This window comes from Microcaecilia unicolor, chromosome 9 (assembly GCF_901765095.1).
Source record: "Microcaecilia unicolor chromosome 9, aMicUni1.1, whole genome shotgun sequence".
NCBI classification, from domain to species: domain Eukaryota; kingdom Metazoa; phylum Chordata; class Amphibia; order Gymnophiona; family Siphonopidae; genus Microcaecilia; species Microcaecilia unicolor.
Window position 1 is genome coordinate 164,525,443 of NC_044039.1, and position 18,177 is coordinate 164,543,619.

At 43.6% G+C, this 18,177-nt stretch overlaps 1 protein-coding gene across 2 annotated transcripts; it reads right to left on the reverse strand.

Moving 5' to 3' along the window:
• Window positions 1-13,447: 13,447 nt before the first annotated feature.
• Window positions 13,448-16,693, reverse strand: LOC115477671 (HAUS augmin-like complex subunit 4). Of its 2 annotated transcripts, XM_030214701.1 has the most exons (7): window positions 16,264-16,693; window positions 16,020-16,116; window positions 15,792-15,937; window positions 15,472-15,602; window positions 15,268-15,336; window positions 13,869-14,088; window positions 13,448-13,460 (listed from the first exon to the last, which is right to left on the reverse strand). In XM_030214701.1, the coding sequence occupies exons 1-6, from the start codon at window positions 16,357-16,359 to the stop codon at window positions 13,893-13,895; spliced, it is 735 nt and encodes a 244-aa protein (XP_030070561.1). In that variant the 5' UTR covers window positions 16,360-16,693; the 3' UTR covers window positions 13,448-13,460; window positions 13,869-13,892. The 2 variants fall into 2 exon arrangements, with proteins under 2 accessions (XP_030070561.1, XP_030070560.1); XM_030214700.1 differs by lacking the exon at window positions 13,448-13,460 and having other exon boundaries at window positions 13,798-14,088.
• Between the last annotated feature and the right edge of the window lie 1,484 nt (window positions 16,694-18,177).

Sequence of the window (18,177 nt, forward strand, 5' to 3'; positions counted from 1 at the left end):
AGCAGAGGGGGGAATTAAGAGTGAACAGCAGGTGGCCGGGGGGTTGGGGGGGTGGGAAGGGAGAGAGAACCTCGGGTGGCTGGGGGAAGGGAAAGAACTGCGGGTGCCCGGGGGGAAGGAGAGAGAACCTCAGGTAGTCAGGGGGGAGGGAGACAGCCATGGGCAGGGCTAAAAGGGGAAGGAGAGATACTGGACTATGCATGGGGGGAGGGGGGAATAGGGAGAGATGCCGAATTGAGGGAGAGAAGGATGGAGGGAGTGGAAGGAGAAGGGAGAGGGAGAGATGTTGAGCTCAGAAAAAAGGAGAGATATTTGACCTGGGGTGGAGAGGGTGGAGGGAAGGAAGAAAGAAAGAAAGAAAGAAAGAAAGAAAGAGAGAGAGGTGTTGGACTTGGGAGGAGTCAGTCACCCTATGTATTAAAGGCTTGGGAGAAGATCCAGGCTTTCACCTGCATCCTGAAGTAGAGGTAATCTCGAGTTATTCGTAGCCCATCTGGGAGTAAATTCCAGAGTGTGGGGGCAACTCCTGAGAAGGCTCACTGGTGGGCATCACATCATACAATTTCTTTTGATGAGGATACAGATAGTGATGATTCTTGAGAGGACCTTAGCATTCTTAAAGGTGTGTAAGGGCTAACTTAATCTTTAAGCTCTTTGGCCCATTTTGTCTGAGTACCTTGAAAATCAAACATAGAGTTTTAAATTTAGCTCTGTAAAGTACTGATAGCTAGTGTAACTTTTGCAGCCTTCTATCAGTCATGCTGTAGCATTCTGAATTAGTTGGAGCTGATACAAACTATTTTTGGTTTGACCAGTGTACAGGGCATTATAGTAGTCTAGTCGTGATGTTATCATGGCATGGACCACTGTGGTCATACTCGTCTTTTCAGTATATGGAGGGAGATTTTGTAGCTGCCATAGGTGATAGAGACAATTCTTGAAGGTTGTTTGAATTTTTGGGATCAGAGTGAGTGATGACAAATGGACAGTAGCTGCTGGAAACAGAATTAGCCGAAAACAGGAAAGCAGAAAAGAGAAACTGGGACCAACGTGTTGGAAAAATAAAATGTCCAGACACACAAAGGTAGAAAATTATTTTTAATTTAGGCCTCTTTTATCAAACTGCGCTAATGGTTCCTGGTGCAGCAATGCTGACAAAGCTCGTTCACTTTGAAAGGGCTCCATCGGCATTGCTGAGCGAGAACCGTGATAAACCGCTACAGCGGCGTGATAAAGAGGCCCTTATTAACTGGAATATGTTAACTTTGGGAAATGTGTGTCACAGATGTCTATGTATCGTGTTTGGTACAAAAGGAAATCCATTTGTTTTTGTTTCTCCAGTGTTACAGTATATGCTGAGCGTAACTTCTTGGGGTTCCTAGTTCAATTTTTGTCATCATGTGTCTATCTCTAATTTGTTCTGTATTTGGAGAGGGTCTGTCTTATGTTTTGTGTGTGACTGAGGTGTGATATTTGTTTGCATACAGTTTCTGTGCTGAGATCTGTAACAGTCCCACTTGTTTTGTTTTACTTGTAGTAGGCATTTTGGTATTTTACGGCCCAGTGTAATATTTGTAGTGCTGTCTATTCATAGGTTACTCCTGGGGATATTCTGCATCACAGTGCAATGCAGAACTTGCATAGAATGCTGTGCTTGCCTTGCAGAATTCTGCACAGGGAACAGAAGGTAGAAAAATTGTCAGGTTTCTGATCCCCCTCCCATTGCAGCACACGCCCACAGACTGCTTGTACAAATCTCCCCTCTCCTACCTGTCTTACCTTGTCCTCCATATCATGTGTCATAAGGAAGAAACAACTGGCTGTGCATCAGGCCACTTCTTCCTCCTCCTCTGCTGGCCTGGGAACAACTGTTGTACAGAGTCCCAAATGGTTCAAATAATCAGTGGGTCCAGGCCAACAGAGGAGGATGAAGTGGACTGACGTGCCACTACTTGTTTCTTCCTTATGCCACATTATCCAGGAGGAAAATACAGTAATGTAGAGGCAAGGAGAGAAAAAAATACAGAGAGGTAGGGTTTGGGGGCTAAGGCAAGAGAAAGAACTAGGGAGCAGAGAAAGCTGGGAGAAGGGGATCAAGCTAAATCAGGGTGGGGAGGGTGGAACCTGAAGCTAAGTTGGAGTGAGAGAGAGCTGGGCAAGATGGCATCTGGAGAGTGATATTACTGGTGAAGGAAGAAGGCTGGGGGAGTAGATCGGCCTTATGACTGGGGAAATTCTCCACAAAAAAAATTACGAATAAAGATGCAGAATTTTAAAACACTATGCACAGAATTTCCAAAATGTTTCTGCAGAATTTTTCATTTTGCTCTAAGTACATAAGTACATAAGTAATGCCATACTGGGAAAAGACCAAGGGTCCATCGAGCCCAGCATCTTGTCCACGACAGCGGCCAATCCAGGCCAAGGGCACCTGGCAAGCTTCCCAAACGTACAAACATTCTATACATGTTATTCCTGGGATTTGGGATTTTTCCAAGTCCGTTTAGTAGCGGTTTATGGACTTGTCCTTTAGGAAACCGTCCAACCCCTTTTTAAACTCTGCTAAGCTAACCGCCTTCACCACATTTTCCGGCAATGAATTCCAGAGTTTAATTACACGTTGGGTGAAGAAACATTTTCTCCGATTTGTTTTAAATTTACTACACTGTAGTTTAAAACAAATCAGAGAAAATTTTTCTTCACCCACTAAATTCCCCCAGGAGTAACAGATAGGGTTCTTGCTGTTTGAATCATAGCATTAGTGCTACTGTTGTATGATATGTTTGCTAAATATATGTTGAGTTTGGATTTTCTTTAAGTTTTACATTTCACAATGCGCCTGGTAGAGAGATTTTTGTTGCTATTACTCCAATGACATGAAAATCTGAATAATTGTATTGTGACTTCCATGGAGAAAAGTCCTAGTTATGATCTGCACTTGTTGGGGGGGGGGGGGGGGGGGGAGGGGGAAGTTGTGGATGCAGAGCATGGTTATAGTTAACATAAGAAATGCTATATTGTGTCGGACCAAACATTCCTTAAGGCCATATATGCAGTGTGTCACATATACAAGCATTGTCCATCTGGTGTATCCTAAGTGAAAAAAGGTTGAGAATCATTGCCACAGAGTCTCTGCAGGATTAGAAACAAAACATGTAGATCTGTCCAAATTTAGACCCTGGATGCACCTGTAGAAAATCTCACTCATTGCCTTTAATAGTCACTGTGGCGGTGACTATCAGGCTCATTTTCGAAAGAGAAGGACACCCATCTTTCGACACAAATCGAAAGATGGGCATCCTTCTCTCAGGGTCGTCCAAATCGGTATAATCAAAAGCCAATTTTGGATGTCCCCCAAAACCCACCAGAAACCCACTGTACCAACATCTAGGTGCCCCCCCTTCACCCATAAGGGCTATGGTAGTGGTGTACAGTTGTGGGTAGTGGGTTTTAGGGGGGGGGTTGGGGGGGCTCAGCAGACAAGGTAAGGGAGCTATGTTCCTGGGAGCATTTTATGAAGTCCACTGCAATGCCCCCTAGGGTGCCTGGTTGGTGTCCTGGTATATCAGGGGGACCAGTGCAGTAGAAATTCTGGCTCCTCCAATGACCAAAGGGCTTGCATTTGGTCATTTCTGAGATGGACGTCCTTGGTTTCCATTATCACCGAAAATCAGAAACGACCAAGTCTAGGGATGACCATCACTAAGGACGACCAAAATATCAAGATTTGGGTGTCCCCAACCGTATTATCAAAACAAAAGATGGACATCCATCTTGTTTTGATAATACGGGTTTCCCCACCCCTCCATTGGGATGTTTTGCGAGGACGTCCTCAACAAAACTTGGGTGCTCCTTTCGATTATGCCCCTCTATGTCACTCTTTGGGATGTGGCACCCTTTTCATATTGTTGTGGTACACCAGCCTCTTTTAGTTCCACCAAAACTTGTACCAGCTGCTCCTTTCTACTACCTGCTTAGTCTAGCACCACTAAATCAGCTAGAGAGTGGGGAGCTCGAGCTCCTTTCGTCACGCTAGCTGCTGGCGCCACACAGCTGCTAAAATCAGAGAGAATTGACTTTGTTTCATGTACGGTACAGGAAGTATTTATTCTCTACTTTCAATTCCTGCGCAGTGCCAGCGGCTAGAGTGGCTTGAGCTAAGAAAGGAGCTCCCTTCTCTGCAGTGGATTTAGTGGTGTTGGGCGATTAGGAGAAGGGGGCTGATGAGCCCAGTCTGATGCTGGGGCAGGATAATGGGGGCTGGAGGCTAACAAGGGGGCAGATGGGAGATTGGAGATGGGGCTTGGAGATGGGTCTGATACAAGGGAGAGGAGGAGGGTATTGCTGGTGGGAGAAAGGGGAGGAGAAGATGACTCAAAAGTGAAAGGATGACGTATCAGATGAAAAAATTTATTCTCAACACAGTTGTGTTTTGGTCAAGTCTTGTTCAACATTTAATAAAGATTTTTTCCTTTGAAACGTCATCCATTGACTTTTGAGTCATCTTTGCTGTTCTGCTAGATACTGTATATTATTGCGGAGATTTGTTTCTTCTGTGTTTACATATAAGGAGGAGAAGGACAGATAATGCTGTGGGGGGGGGGGGGGGGGGGGGACAAATATGGGCATATGCGGGGAAGGTGAAGGTGGAGAGGCACAGAGATGGATGCTGAGGTTAAGGTGGAAGAAAGATAGGGTAGAAAAATATTGGAGAAAGAGGTGAGTGGATGCTGGGGAAGTAGAGAAGGAAATATGGGAGAAGAGGTAGGGATAGTGGTTGCTAAGAAAAGGAGAAAAAGAGGGCTACAAAGACTGTTTGAGGGATAAAAGAATGTGAGAGAAGTGAGAGAGGGTAGAAATAGGGGCATTAAAAGGGGTAAGGGGAACCTGAATAAGGAGGTAAGATGTAAGAAAGGGACTGGAGGTGGGGGAAGATGAATAACAGGAAGGAGATAAGGCAGAGATTGAGGCCTGAGAGACGATGAATACAGGGACTGAAAACGGGGGACTGGAAAGTGAGAGAGGGGTGGAGATGGGAAGAAAGTGTAGGAAGTGGAAAGCTGATAAGTAGGTGAAAGAGGAGACTGAGGACTGTGGGGAGAAGGAGGTATGAAATATATTTACAGGTTCAAAAAAAGGCAGATGAGAGAAATGGAGACAAAAATCTACCTCTTCAAAAACTATATGAATAAATATCACCAAAACTCTACAATTGAACACAAAAGCTACCACTACCTTTTCCTCTTCAAATCTATCTCTTCAAAAACTCTATGAATAACCACACGAACTATAGATGCCTTCTCTGTATTGCATAACACTATTGTAACTCCACCAAAATGTAAATTATAAGCCACTTTGAACCAAAACTTGTTTTTGGATAATAGTGGGATACAAGAACGCATAAATAAATAAATAAAATAAACAGAAGGATCAGTGTCAGAGTTAACCATAAGGAAGAAGACAGGACACTGAAGAAACAGAAAATGGAAATATGATCCTGGAAAGGGACTCAGAGAAAAGCAACAAAAGGAAGTAGTAAAGAGAGATCAGGACCAACCCAATTTGAAAAATAAAATGGTCAGAAGATATGTGCATAACGTATAGTATTCTATAAGGTATGTGCATATGTGTGAACACTGATCTGCAAAGTACGTACTATGCAAGATATGCATATGCTTACAAAACAGTGCTTGGGCAGTATATTGGCATAACGTGCACACATATGCACATATATGCTAGTATTCTAAATATTTCCATATGTTTGGCATGTGTAATGTTCATGTTTATGTTATAGAATTGTCTACAGGAGCTCTTCATTCATAAAACAGCCCGATCCACTGTGAGCATCTGCTGGAAAGTTTTGGAAATGCAATTAGCTGAATTTGGCTACATCATGTACTAAGTGTTTACTTTGCTATATTTATAGACTTGTAGCTTTGAAATATTTGCCACCTCAACCTTGCAATCAAGAACAAATGAAGGACTGAGACTATGGGGCTAATTTTCAAAATAAAAAAAAGTCCAAAAAGGTCATAAGGTGGTAGATGGATGTTTTGTTCTAAAAAACATCAAAGTTGCGATTTTCGACACTCTGATTTTCGACATTTTTCTCCACAGTTCATATTTCAAGGGGGTGTGTTGGGGGCATGTTTTGGGCGGGACCTGGGTGAGACATGGGCAGCACCAAAAGATAGATGTTTTTCTGCAATAATGAAACAAAACGAAAACATCTAGGGCCAAAATTAAGACTTTTTGGCTAGACCTGTTTCAATCACAAATAAGTCTGTTTGTCAGTGAGCTATATGCTTCCTCATTTCTTTACGCTAACACGCGAATGACACAACAGATATCAGATTTTCTTCATTCACCAACAATCAAGTCATGAGCACCACTGCTTGGCTATTTGAAATACTGAACAAATTACTTGGTACTACTTTTTCTCTGTCTCTTTCTGCTGGTAGATGTACATTATCCATTTGTTCTGGACTAGTCTGGTAGGACTAAAGGAAAGAAATTATCAGGTACGACATAATTTCTCCATTTGCAGTATTTCTTTCAGGCTAACAGTCTATGTGGCTATTTCATCCTCACCAGAGAAAAAATAGAGTAATTCAAGCTAGACACAGTGGAAATTATTATAAAGAATAAAATTATGGAACACATAGACAAACATAGTTTAATGGAACAAAGTGAGAATGGGTTCAGCCAAGGGAGGTCTTGCCTCACCAATTTGCTTCATTTCTTTGAAGATGTAAATAAGCATATCGATAAAGGTGAGCCAGTTGATGTAGTGTATCTAGATTTTCAGAAAGCTTTTGCTAAGTTCCTCATGAGATACTCCTGAGAAAATTAAAAAGTCATGGGATAGGAGGCAAAATCCTTCTGTGGATAAGGAATTGGTTATTGGAAAGAAAACAGAGGGTAGGGTTAAATGGCCATTTTTCTCAATGGAGGAGGGTGAATAGTGGAGTGCCGCAGGGGTCTGTACTGGGACCGGTGCTATTTAACATATTTATAAATGATCTGGAAAATGGAACAAGTGAGGTGATTACATTTGCAGATGACACAAAACTAGTCAAAACTGTCAAAACACATGTGGGTTATGAAAATTGCAGGAAGACCTTAGGAAACTAGAAGACTGGGCATCCAAATGGCAGATGAAATTTAATGTGGACAAATGCAAAGTGATACTCATTGGGAAGAATAATCTGACTCATAGTTACCTGATCCACCTTAGGAGTCAACACTCAAAAAAAGGATCTAGGTGTCTTTATAAACAATACACTGATATCTTCTGCCCAGTGTGTGAAAGTGGCCAAAAAAGCAAACAGGATGCTAGGCATTATTAGGAAAGGGTTGTAAAATAAGACCAAGAATATTATAATGCCTCTATATCACTCCATGGTGCGACCTCACTTCAAGTACTGTGTTCAATTCTGGTTGCTGTATCTCAAAAAAGATATAGTGGAATTAGAAAAGGTTCAAAGAAGAGCAACCAAAATGATAAAGGGGATGGAACTGCTCCTATATGAGGAAAGGCTAAAGGGGATGGAACTGCTCCTATATGAGGAAAAGCGGTTAGGGCTCTTCAGCTTGGAAAAGAGACGGCTGAGGGGGGATATGACTGAGATCTATAAATTCCTGAGTGGTGTAGAACGGGTAGAAGTGAATCAATTTTTCATTCTTTCAAAAAGTACCAAGACCAGGAGACACTCAATGAAATTACATGGAAGTACTGTTAAAAGAAATAGGGGGAAATATTTTTTCACTCAAAGAATAGTTAAGCTCTGGAACTCACTGCTGGAGAATGTGGTAACAGCGGTTAGCGTATCTGGATTTAAAAAAGGTTTGGACAAGTTCCTGGAGGAAATGTCTATAGTCTGTTATTGAGATGGACATGGGGGAAGCCACTGCTTGTTCCGGGATTGGTAGCATGGAATGTTGCTACTAATTGGGTTTCTGCCAGGTACTTGTGACCTGGATTGGTCACTGTTGGAAGCAGGATACTGGGCTAGATGGACCATTGGTCTGACCTAGTATGGCTATTCTTAAGTTCTTATGACATTAGTACAGCTGTTCCCAAACTGTGCGTTGCTGGCACCCTGGTACGCCGCAGCAAATTCTCAGGGGTGCGGTGGCGCATAACTCCTTACTTTTCCCTCCCGCAGGTCCGGCATCTGCTGCTTCCTGCTTCTTCCCCCAACGCTGCTGCAGTGCTTGCAGCTTATTATTATTATTATTATTTGTTACATTTGTATCCCACATTTTCCCACCTATTTGCAGGCTTACATTTTTGGGCCATCCGCGATTCACACAGGCACTGCGGAGACTTCCCTCTGCTGTGTCCGGCCCTCACAACAGGAAGTTGCATCAGAGAGGGCCGGATGCAGCAGACTGTGAAGGCCCCAGAGTGCCTATGTGAATCGTGAATGGCCCGAATATGTAAGCTGCAAGCACTGCAGCAGTGGTGGGGAAAGGAGAAGGAAGTGGCAACGATCCTGGACCTGCAGGAAGGAAGGTAGCAAGCAATGCCAGATTTAGGGAAGGCAGAGGTGTGCTGGTGTGAGAGGAGGGGGCTGCAGGGAGGCAGAGGTGTGCTGTGTGAGAGGAGGGGGCTGCAGGGAGGCAGAGGTGTTCTGGTGTGAGAGGAGGGGGCTGCAGGGAAAGGGAGACCCATGTGGCTGGTGGGGGGGGTGCCATGGAGACCCATCTGGCTGGGGAGGGGTGCCGTGAACCGAAATATTTTGGGAACCCCTGCATTAGTATATAAATTCTGAATGATGCAGTGTCAGCCATTGTGGCAATTAATATGGACCTTGCATGTGTGTAAGAATAATATTCACCCTGGAGATTATGGAGTCTGATCTAAGATTGGTTGTAAGAATGAGTCATGGTAAACATGAGTCTACAAGAGATTAAATCCCCTGATAGATCATTCTCAGCTATTAAAGCTTTTCAAGGCATGTATTAATGTGTCCTTATTGCTACAGTCTTTAATAATTATATGTCTTACTGGTTGTTTATCAAATTACCTTCAGAAATATACTGCAATTACTTCTTTGTTATAAACAAAAATAAGAAGGGCATGTAGATAAGGGCACTCAGCATTTCAAAACCATGAAAATATATATCTAAGCCTGGAAAAAAAGATCTGCTTTATCTTCTCAAACGTACGCCACTCTGCATAGTGGAATACGGGAATCGCTGCGGCCCTGACTTTTGGAAAGCAAGAAAAAAGAAGGTAAATTCGGGGAACGAATGGTGGGGGGGGGGCGATGCCAGGTAGCCTAATGGTAGGGCCGCCTCTGGGGGACTGCTATAGTGGGGCTTCTATGCCTCTGTCATTGTTCTTAGGGCATACTATTTTGCCATAATTTATGTGAGAGTCTGATTATCTCCTCTAGACTGGGAAAACGAACATCTTTAATATCTGTCTTTTGTACTGCACAAGGATGAAATGCATCTCTTTTTCTGTTTCTCTAGTCTTGAGTTCGCCTTGCTCCTTTTTTATATGGATAGCACTGGGTTACAATTTAAATAGTCCAATATGATCCATCAAATATACAAATGGCAAGTGACCGACTCACCTGCAAATGCGCAGTATAGACTTCCCTCTCTGTCCCGCCCTCGCGTCAAGACGTGATGACGTCAGAGGGCGGAACAGAGAGGGAAACGGAGATGGACTGTCATACGCTGCCGCTGGAGCCTGGAAACGAACATCGGGCGCACCAACCTCCACCCTCCCCCCACCATCCCCGCTGCCGCTCCCGCCCCCATCCGTATCAGGCCCCCTGCACTGACCTGACAGCGCCTTTCACTTCTGTGTGGAAGCGCTGCAGGCAGCAGCAGAGCGATCTGTTGCTGCCTGCAGCGCTTTCACACGGAGGTGAGAGGCGCTGTCAGGTCAGTGCAGGGGGCCTGGCACGGAGGGGGGAGGGAGCAGCGGCGAGGAGGGTAGCTGGAAATCTCGCCCGTTTTAACGGGCTTAACGGCTAGTATATTATAGTGACTCCTTAGTGTACATGATCCAATACACAAAGGGACGGATTCAGTAAATGGCACCCAAAGTTAGGTACTGGGAAGAATCCACGCTAAGCGCTATTCTGCTTGTGAGCGTGAGGACTTACTCCTGCTGAAACCTGGTGTAAATCCTGCTGCGCAAGCTGGACTCATAACCCTGGTATTTTATAACACTGTGCCTAAATTGTGGGAATGTCCCTGACCTGCCTATGCCCCTCCCTTGGCCACACCCCCATTTGAGTTGTACACAATTTAGATGTGCAGTCTTTTAGAATAGGGTGCAGGCAGAGCTGCATGCAAACCCTAATTAGTGCCAATTAACTTCAATAATTGATTGTTAATGGCTCCTTAAGCTGAGTAGTTTGTGCTCACATCTGAGGTCCACACCCAAATTTGGGCAATCTTTATAGCATCTGGGGGAAAATGAGCTGCAGATGGCACATCGATGAACCAAACCAAAAATTAAGGACATACATCAATCTTAAATTACCTATTACGGAGAAAAACAGAATGACAGCTCAGTAGGTGAACATTTCTCAGAAAAAGATCACTCCCTTAATGACCTTTCAATTGAGGTACTTAACAGAAACTTCAGGAGTACACAGGAATGAAACATTTGACATTAAGAAACTATGCTATGCAATATCCTGCAAAATCCCTTTCCAGGTTCACAGCAAATTACAAAATACAATAACGGCTTAATATATCGCTTATCTCCAGTGGTGTGCTGGAGCAGGCTCTCAAAGGCTCGCAAGAGCCAGTTGTTAAGTTTTTAAGAATTTTGGGAGCCGGTTGTTAAAGTAGGGCCCTCCATAGCTACTTTAACAACTGGCTCCCAAAATGTGGGCTTGGGCCCCCTGCTGAATTATCTTTTACTTTGCTGGTGGGGATGCTGAGCCCTGCCAGCCAAGTCAATAGACTACTGCTGCTCCCCGCTCCTTGTTTCCAGCTCTGGGCAGCAGGCTGGGACTTCTCGAGCATGTGAGAGAAGTTCCAGCATGCTGCTCAGAGCAAGACGTTGGGAGTGGTGGCAGTCCATTTATTGGCTGCCAGCAAAGGTATGCCTAGTGTGCCTGCCCGAAGGGAGGGAGGAGAAAGAGAGGCAAGTGTTGCTCCCCCCCCTCCCCCGGCCACCCCTGGCCCTTCCAACTGCAGAGCTGTCTACGTCCCGAGAAAGAGCCTGTTGTTAAAAAATTACCAGCACACCCCTGCTTATCTCTGAAATATGCATACAAGACTAACAGCAAAAAAGTTCTCAATTTACCATAAGGGCTCTTAGGGGCTCTTACTGCCGGCCCAATGCGGGTGCTGGCAGTAGTTCCACCCCAGCGCACGCCATTTCTGGCGCTAGCAGGAATATTTTAAAATATTTCCACAGGGGGTTATCCAGCGGTAATCAGGCAATGTCATGTGCTGCCCGGTTACTACCAGGTTAGTGCGGGAGCCCTTACCATCACCTCAATAGATGACGGTATGTGCTCCTCCCCGAAATGGCCTCATGGCTTTTGAATATGCTCTGTAATTTTGCTCTTTATAATAGTCTCTACCTTTTTGCCCGGCACCGTCAGGCTCACCGGTCCATAATTTCCCGGATCTCCTCTGGAACCTTTTTTTAAAAATCAGCGTTACACTGGCCACCCTCTGATATTCCAGTACCATGCTCAATTTTAAAGATAAATTACATATTGCTAACAATAGTTCCGCAAGTTCATTATTCAGTTCCGGTCCGGTCCAGGAGATTTGCTACTCAATTTGTCAAATTGCCCTATTACATCCTCCAGGTTTATAGAGATTTCATTTAGTTTCTCCGACTCATCAGCTTTGAATATCATTTCTGACATCGGTATCTCTCCCAAATCTTCCTTGGTGAAGACCGAAGCAAAGAATTCATTAATCTCTTCGCTATGGCTTTGTCTTTCCTGATTGCCCCTTTTATCCCTCGGTCATCTAGTGGTCCAACTGAATCTTTTGCCGGCTTCTTGCTTTTAATATACCGAAAAAAATTTACAATGTGTTTTTGCCTCCAACACAATCTTTTTTTCAAAGTCCCCCTTTGCTTCCTTTTCAGTGTTTTGCATTTGAGTTGACATTCCTTATGCTGTTTCTTATTATTTTCAGTCGGTTCCTTCTTCTGAAGGATTTTCTTTTAGTTCTAATAGCTTCCTTCATCTAACTTTTTAACCATGCCGGCTGTCATTTTGTCTTCCTTCCTCCTTTTTTAATACACGGAATATATTTGGCCTGGGCTTCCAGGATGGTATTTTTGAACAGCATCCACGCATGATATAAATTTTTGAACTTCACATTTGCTCCTCTAAGGTTTTTTTCACCATTCTTTTCATTTTATCATAGTCTCCTTTTTGAAAGTTAAACGCTAATGTATTGGATTTCCTGTGGGTACTTACTCCAAAGCCAATATCAAATCCGATGATATTATGATCATTATTATCAAGTGGTCCCAGCATCATTACCTCCTGCACCAGATCATGTGCTCCACTAAGGTCTAGGATTTTTTTATTATTGTAGCTGGTAGAAACAGCAGTAATAACGGCTGTATTTTGTGCTCATTTTTCTACACTGTTCTATACAATACAGTTAATACATGAACAAATTTCAGTGAGGATACCCTGTTTACTGATGGGTTCATCTTAACTTGTTGGTGTTATAAAGATTGGAAGTAAAATTAAACTCTCCTTTCATTGGGGCACGTGGAATTACATCTTCATCTCATCTCTTTTGTACAAATGGATTATTCTGTTTTTGAGCAAGTTTCAGGGACAAGTGGGTTTCATAAGTCAAAATAATACAAATAAATATTTTCTTTCATGAAGATCTCTCATTTGTTTAAACATAACTAAATGGGCTATAAGCCCCTAATGCAGTCCATTGGCTTTCTTATATTTTGTCCTTGTGAGACAGAATAACAGAATTCAGTAACATTCAAAACTTATAATAATTGTGTTCGTATTTGGGTAATAACTGAGAAAATGCTGTTGAAAACTGAAGAAATAAATATATATCACAGAACTGGAAAACGTTGGCACATTTAGGGCCCTGTTTAATAAGCAGCGTTATAGGCGCGTTAATATTTTTAACATGCGTTAACCATGTATGCGTGTTAACCATGTATGTGCCTACAATATCCCTATTGGTGCCTACATAGTTAGCGCAAGCGCTAAGTGTAGGCGTGCTAAAAACACTAACGCACCTTAGTAAACCGGGCCCTTAGACTAACTCTGCACTTCTGCATGAAGGTATCTCTGCCCTCATTATTTAATATCTTTCTTTTAAAGAGTAGTAATAAACAATACTTAGTGCATTTTTATAATATACCACAGCAGTCCACAAAACGAAAGGTGCAAGTTCCCACAAACCATCTTTCTCTTTTGATCTAGGCACAGGAAGGATAAAAAAGATTTTAAATGCTCCCAGGTTTCAACCTAATTCATGTTTAATGTGGGATATAACTGTCATAAATAAGTAAATAAATAAATAAATAAATAAACACCTGATTCTCATAACATGATGTCTGTTTTAGTGGCCCTTTAACAGGAGAAAAATTAAATATCTGTACGAATATAACATGCTAGGGTGTCCCCTCCAATTGTGACACACTGATTACGAATTATAACAAATTACTACTCTACCTATGAAAACTTATCCCGTTATTATACTTCCTCTGTGTACATCCGGATGATGCACAAGCTGGCATGTTGAAAATATAAGTGAGATTAAATAAAAATACTACCAACAATAAAGGACGTTGCAGCACCTCATACATATTTTTGCTTTGTTTTGGTTGTACGTAGAACGACGGCTGCGCGGGAAAGGGGGAAACATAGACTAACCTAAGTGGCTTCAATGTTTTGATGTCATGCCTGCTCAATCAAACCTCTTTGGCCCCAGCAGAGAGGGCAGGATGATGTACGACGAAGCTCCTGCTTTAAACAGGTGTACTCTTTCACCAGCTCCTCGAACTCTGGCCCGAGGATCTCGTAAGTGTTCAGGATCTGCCGACAGCTCTGCACATCTTGCTCCAGTACCTGGATGTCTCGCTGCAGGCCATCCCTGTGAGACCAAAGATGTCAAAAACGGTACATCAGACAGAAAGACAGCATGCCAGGTACAGAAAAAGAAAACCAGAAATAGTGAAACACACAAAGATGAAAAAGAAAGACATCAATAGAAGGTGAGCAACAGAAGCACAGGTGCAGTAAATTTGAGGAAGGAAGGCCATGCACAACATGCCTGGACTGATTTCTATTGGTGGCAGGAACCCAAGAAAAGCAGAGGAAGTCAGACCTCTTTGTCTATCTGTATTAGTGCTAATTCATAGCTGGCTTTTTGTTAATACTGCCCTAATGCGGGATTTCTTTCTTAAATGCAAATGAGCACATCTGTATGCAAGGTATGGTAATGAGCTCACTGGCATTCCAAAACCCACATTTACATTCTTGACTACAGCTCAAGAGTAGCTAAATTTTCCTTGGTTGAACATGAACATATTGATACATGCGGAGCCCAATTTTACACAGAACACAGAGTTGAGACCACTAGGTCGGGACATGCTCAGTTCTGATGGTATTTTGGGGAAATGTGCATGTCTGTGCCAGCACAAAAATGAACGCCATAGATCGGGCAGCTTCCATATGGAGGTATCGACACACATGAAGTCAGGATTGTACGACTTCTGCGTGCACCTGTTCCAGGTCAAAGTCTACATGTGGAAGTGCTGCAATTTGAATGTGGTTTTGTTTCAGAGAAGGACATAAAACTACATGTTGATTAGGGAGAACGGCTTCCTTAATCCCTCGTGTAAAACCCGGGCTGAAATTAAACCATGATAAAATTGTGGAAAACGACCCTATTTGCAGAATCTGGGTTTGGAACAGCAGGTAATTCAAATCCAAATTATGTTTTATGTTCCAAGAATGTTTTCATTGTCTTTAGTACTAAGGCTCCACTGTTTGGTGCTTTCTGTAGTCAGACTTTTTGAACATGACCAGCAGAAAAACGTTATGATTACAACATAGAGAAGAGACACCGGTGGGTATAAAAGGCTTATCCTGAATTTACTGCCCCATCACCATCTCTGGGATGGGACTTTTCTTCACTAAACACTGTCTTTTTCACTCTCCCACAGATTACCATTCACAAGAAGGTGGTAGGACTCCTTGGGTATCTTTCTACCTAACCCAACTTTATAACTGTAGCAGTTCTGAGACATCTGCCAGGCCGGGTTCTCACCTGATCATACCATGAACCTCCACCTTCTCACTGGTGTATGTGTCGGTGAGGACCTGCAGCTCTTCCATCCTAAGATGGTGAAAAATAACACAGAAAGATGGAAAATGAGGAGATGAACTCCTTTTAAAAATCAACTGTCTTGTATGAACAGAGAAAGACGTCTTCCCCTGCCTTGGTGCTCCTGACCCAACACTGCCCTCATACCTAGTCTTCAGGAAGAGTGCAGTGCATTTAGTTTCCAGGTACTGAGCACTGCTCCTGTCTGTCTCCGATGGAGACTGCAGCCGGAATTGCACTGCAAGGGTCCGCAGGAGATCGAGACAGCGCAGGAGGACCTGAAAAGGAGACAAGCAAAAATGACTCACAGCACAGGAAGAGCTGAGAGACAAAGAACATAAGAATGATAGCACAGTGACTTCTGATAGAACCGATAGTGCAGCAGATCCGAGACATAGGTTTTTGCACACCTCAGGGCCTGTACAATGGGTCCTGTGTAAAGAGGGGGCCCTGTGCCCTAGAAGTACCTGAGGATATGTGCTCCTCTGCTTCTCCAGAAGTCCCATCATCTCTGTATGCTTTTCTTTCTCACTGCACAGCCGTCGCTTCTCATCCTCCAGTGTCGCTGCCAGCCGTGAGGCCTTGGCCGCCTTCAGTACCTTGCTGTCGCCATCTGCAGTGAGAAAGGGGTGTTACAAAGGTGGCGGAAAGTCACATGAGTGTATTTCACCGGGTTTGCCAGCCTCATAACACACTGGCCTCAGGCTGGTGGAAGCAGAGGAGAGAGAAACACTTGCGTTTCAGCCGCTCTTCAATCTCTCGGTGCAGGCGGTCCCTCATCTGCAGTAAATCCTGTACAACAGAGAGAGATGGGGAGCTGGAGAAAATTTTATGATTTTTAACTTTTTCTGGAGCTGCTGCTTTCCTTGAAACATAAAAAAGGGCCATAAAAGCACCTTAGATGTGCCATGGCTCTGCCTCACCCTCCTCCCTGGGTACCTGCTTTCCAGGCAAGTATCCCTGCAGATCCTGCTTCTTCAGTCCCAGCAGTGGGGGTCGGTCCTCGCCTGTGAAGGGACTAGTGGGATCCAGCATCCGAGAACACTCTGACACCAGCGAACACTGCTCTAGTGACTCATAGAACTAGCCAAGAGAGAGAAAAACACACACGCAGAGGGGGTAAGGTAAGGGAAGCTTCAGAGCAAAGAATGACTCTTTTAACAGGTAATACCCCCATTCCAATCTGGACAAACTCTTCATAGTCACCAAACCAGAAGAAATAATAAGACTCCTGTTTAATAGCAGCTTTTGCTAAGAGCTAACTGGCCTGATTTTGTGAACGAACTATGGAACCAGATTCCGGATCAATTTCTGAGTATTGGTGCGAACACCTGAACAACGTAGCAGGTGAAACACTTTTACAAATATATTACACATCTACCATAAGTACATAAGTACATAAGTAATGCCATACTGGGAAAAGACCAAGGGTCCATCGAGCCCAGCATCCTGTCCACAACAGCGGCCAATCCAGGCCAAGGGCACCTGGCAAGCTTCCCAAACGTACAAACATTCTATACATGTTATTCCTGGAATTTTGGATTTTTCCAAGTCCGTTTAGTAGCGGTTTATGGACTTGTCCTTTAGGAAACCGTCCAACCCCTTTTTAAACTCTGCTAAGCTAACCACCTTCACCACTTTCTCCGGCAACGAATTCCAGAGGTTAATTACACGTTGGGTGAAGAAAAATTTTCTCCGATTTGTTTTAAATTTACTACACTGTAGTTTCATCGCATGCCCCCTAGTCCTAGTATTTTTGGAAAGCGTGAACAGACGCTTCACATCCACCTGTTCCACTCCACTCATTATTTTATATACCTCTATCATGTCTCCCCTCAGCCGTCTCTTCTCCAAGCTGTATAGCCCTAGCCTCCTTAGTCTTTCTTCATAGGGAAGTCGTCCCATCCCCCGCTATCATTTTAGTCGCCCTTCGCTGCACCTTTTCCAGTTCTACTATATCTTTCTTGAGATGCGGCGACCAGAATTGAACACAATACTCAAGGTGCGGTCGCACCATGGAGCGATACAACGGCATTATAACATCCTCACACCTGTTTTCCATACCTTTCCTAATAATACCCAACATTCTATTCGCTTTCTTAGCCGCAGCAGCACACTGAGCAGAAGGTTTCAGTGTGTTATCGACGACGACACCCAGATCCCTTTCTTGGTCCGTAACTCCTAACGTGGAACCTTGCATGACGTAGCTATAATTCGGGTTCTTTTTTCCCACATGCATCACCTTGCACTTGCTCACATTAAACATCATCTGCCATTTAGCCGCCCAGTCTCCCAGTCTCGTAAGGTCCTCTTGTAATTTTTCACAATCCTGTCGCGATTTAACGACTTTGAATAACTTTGTGTCATCAGCAAATTTAATTACCTCGCTAGTTACTCCCATCTCTAAATCATTTATAAATATATTAAAAAGCAGCGGTCCTAGCACGGACCCCTGAGGAACCCCACTAACTACCCTTCTCCATTGTGAATACTGCCCATTTAACCCCACTCTCTGTTTCCTATCCTTCAACCAGTTTTTAATCCACAATAGGACATTTCCTCCTATCCCATGACCCTCCAATTTCCTCTGTAGCCTTTCATGAGGTACCTTGTCAAACGCCTTCTGAAAATCCAGATACACAATATCAACCGACTCCCCTTTGTCCACATGTTTGTTCACTCCTTCAAAGAATTGAAGTAAATTGGTCAGGCAAGATTTCCCCACACAAAAGCCATGCTGACTTGGTCTCAGTAATCCATGTCCTCGGATGTGCTCTGTAATTTTGTTTTTAATAATAGCCTCTACCATTTTCCCAGGCACCGACGTCAGACTCACCGGTCTATAATTTCCCG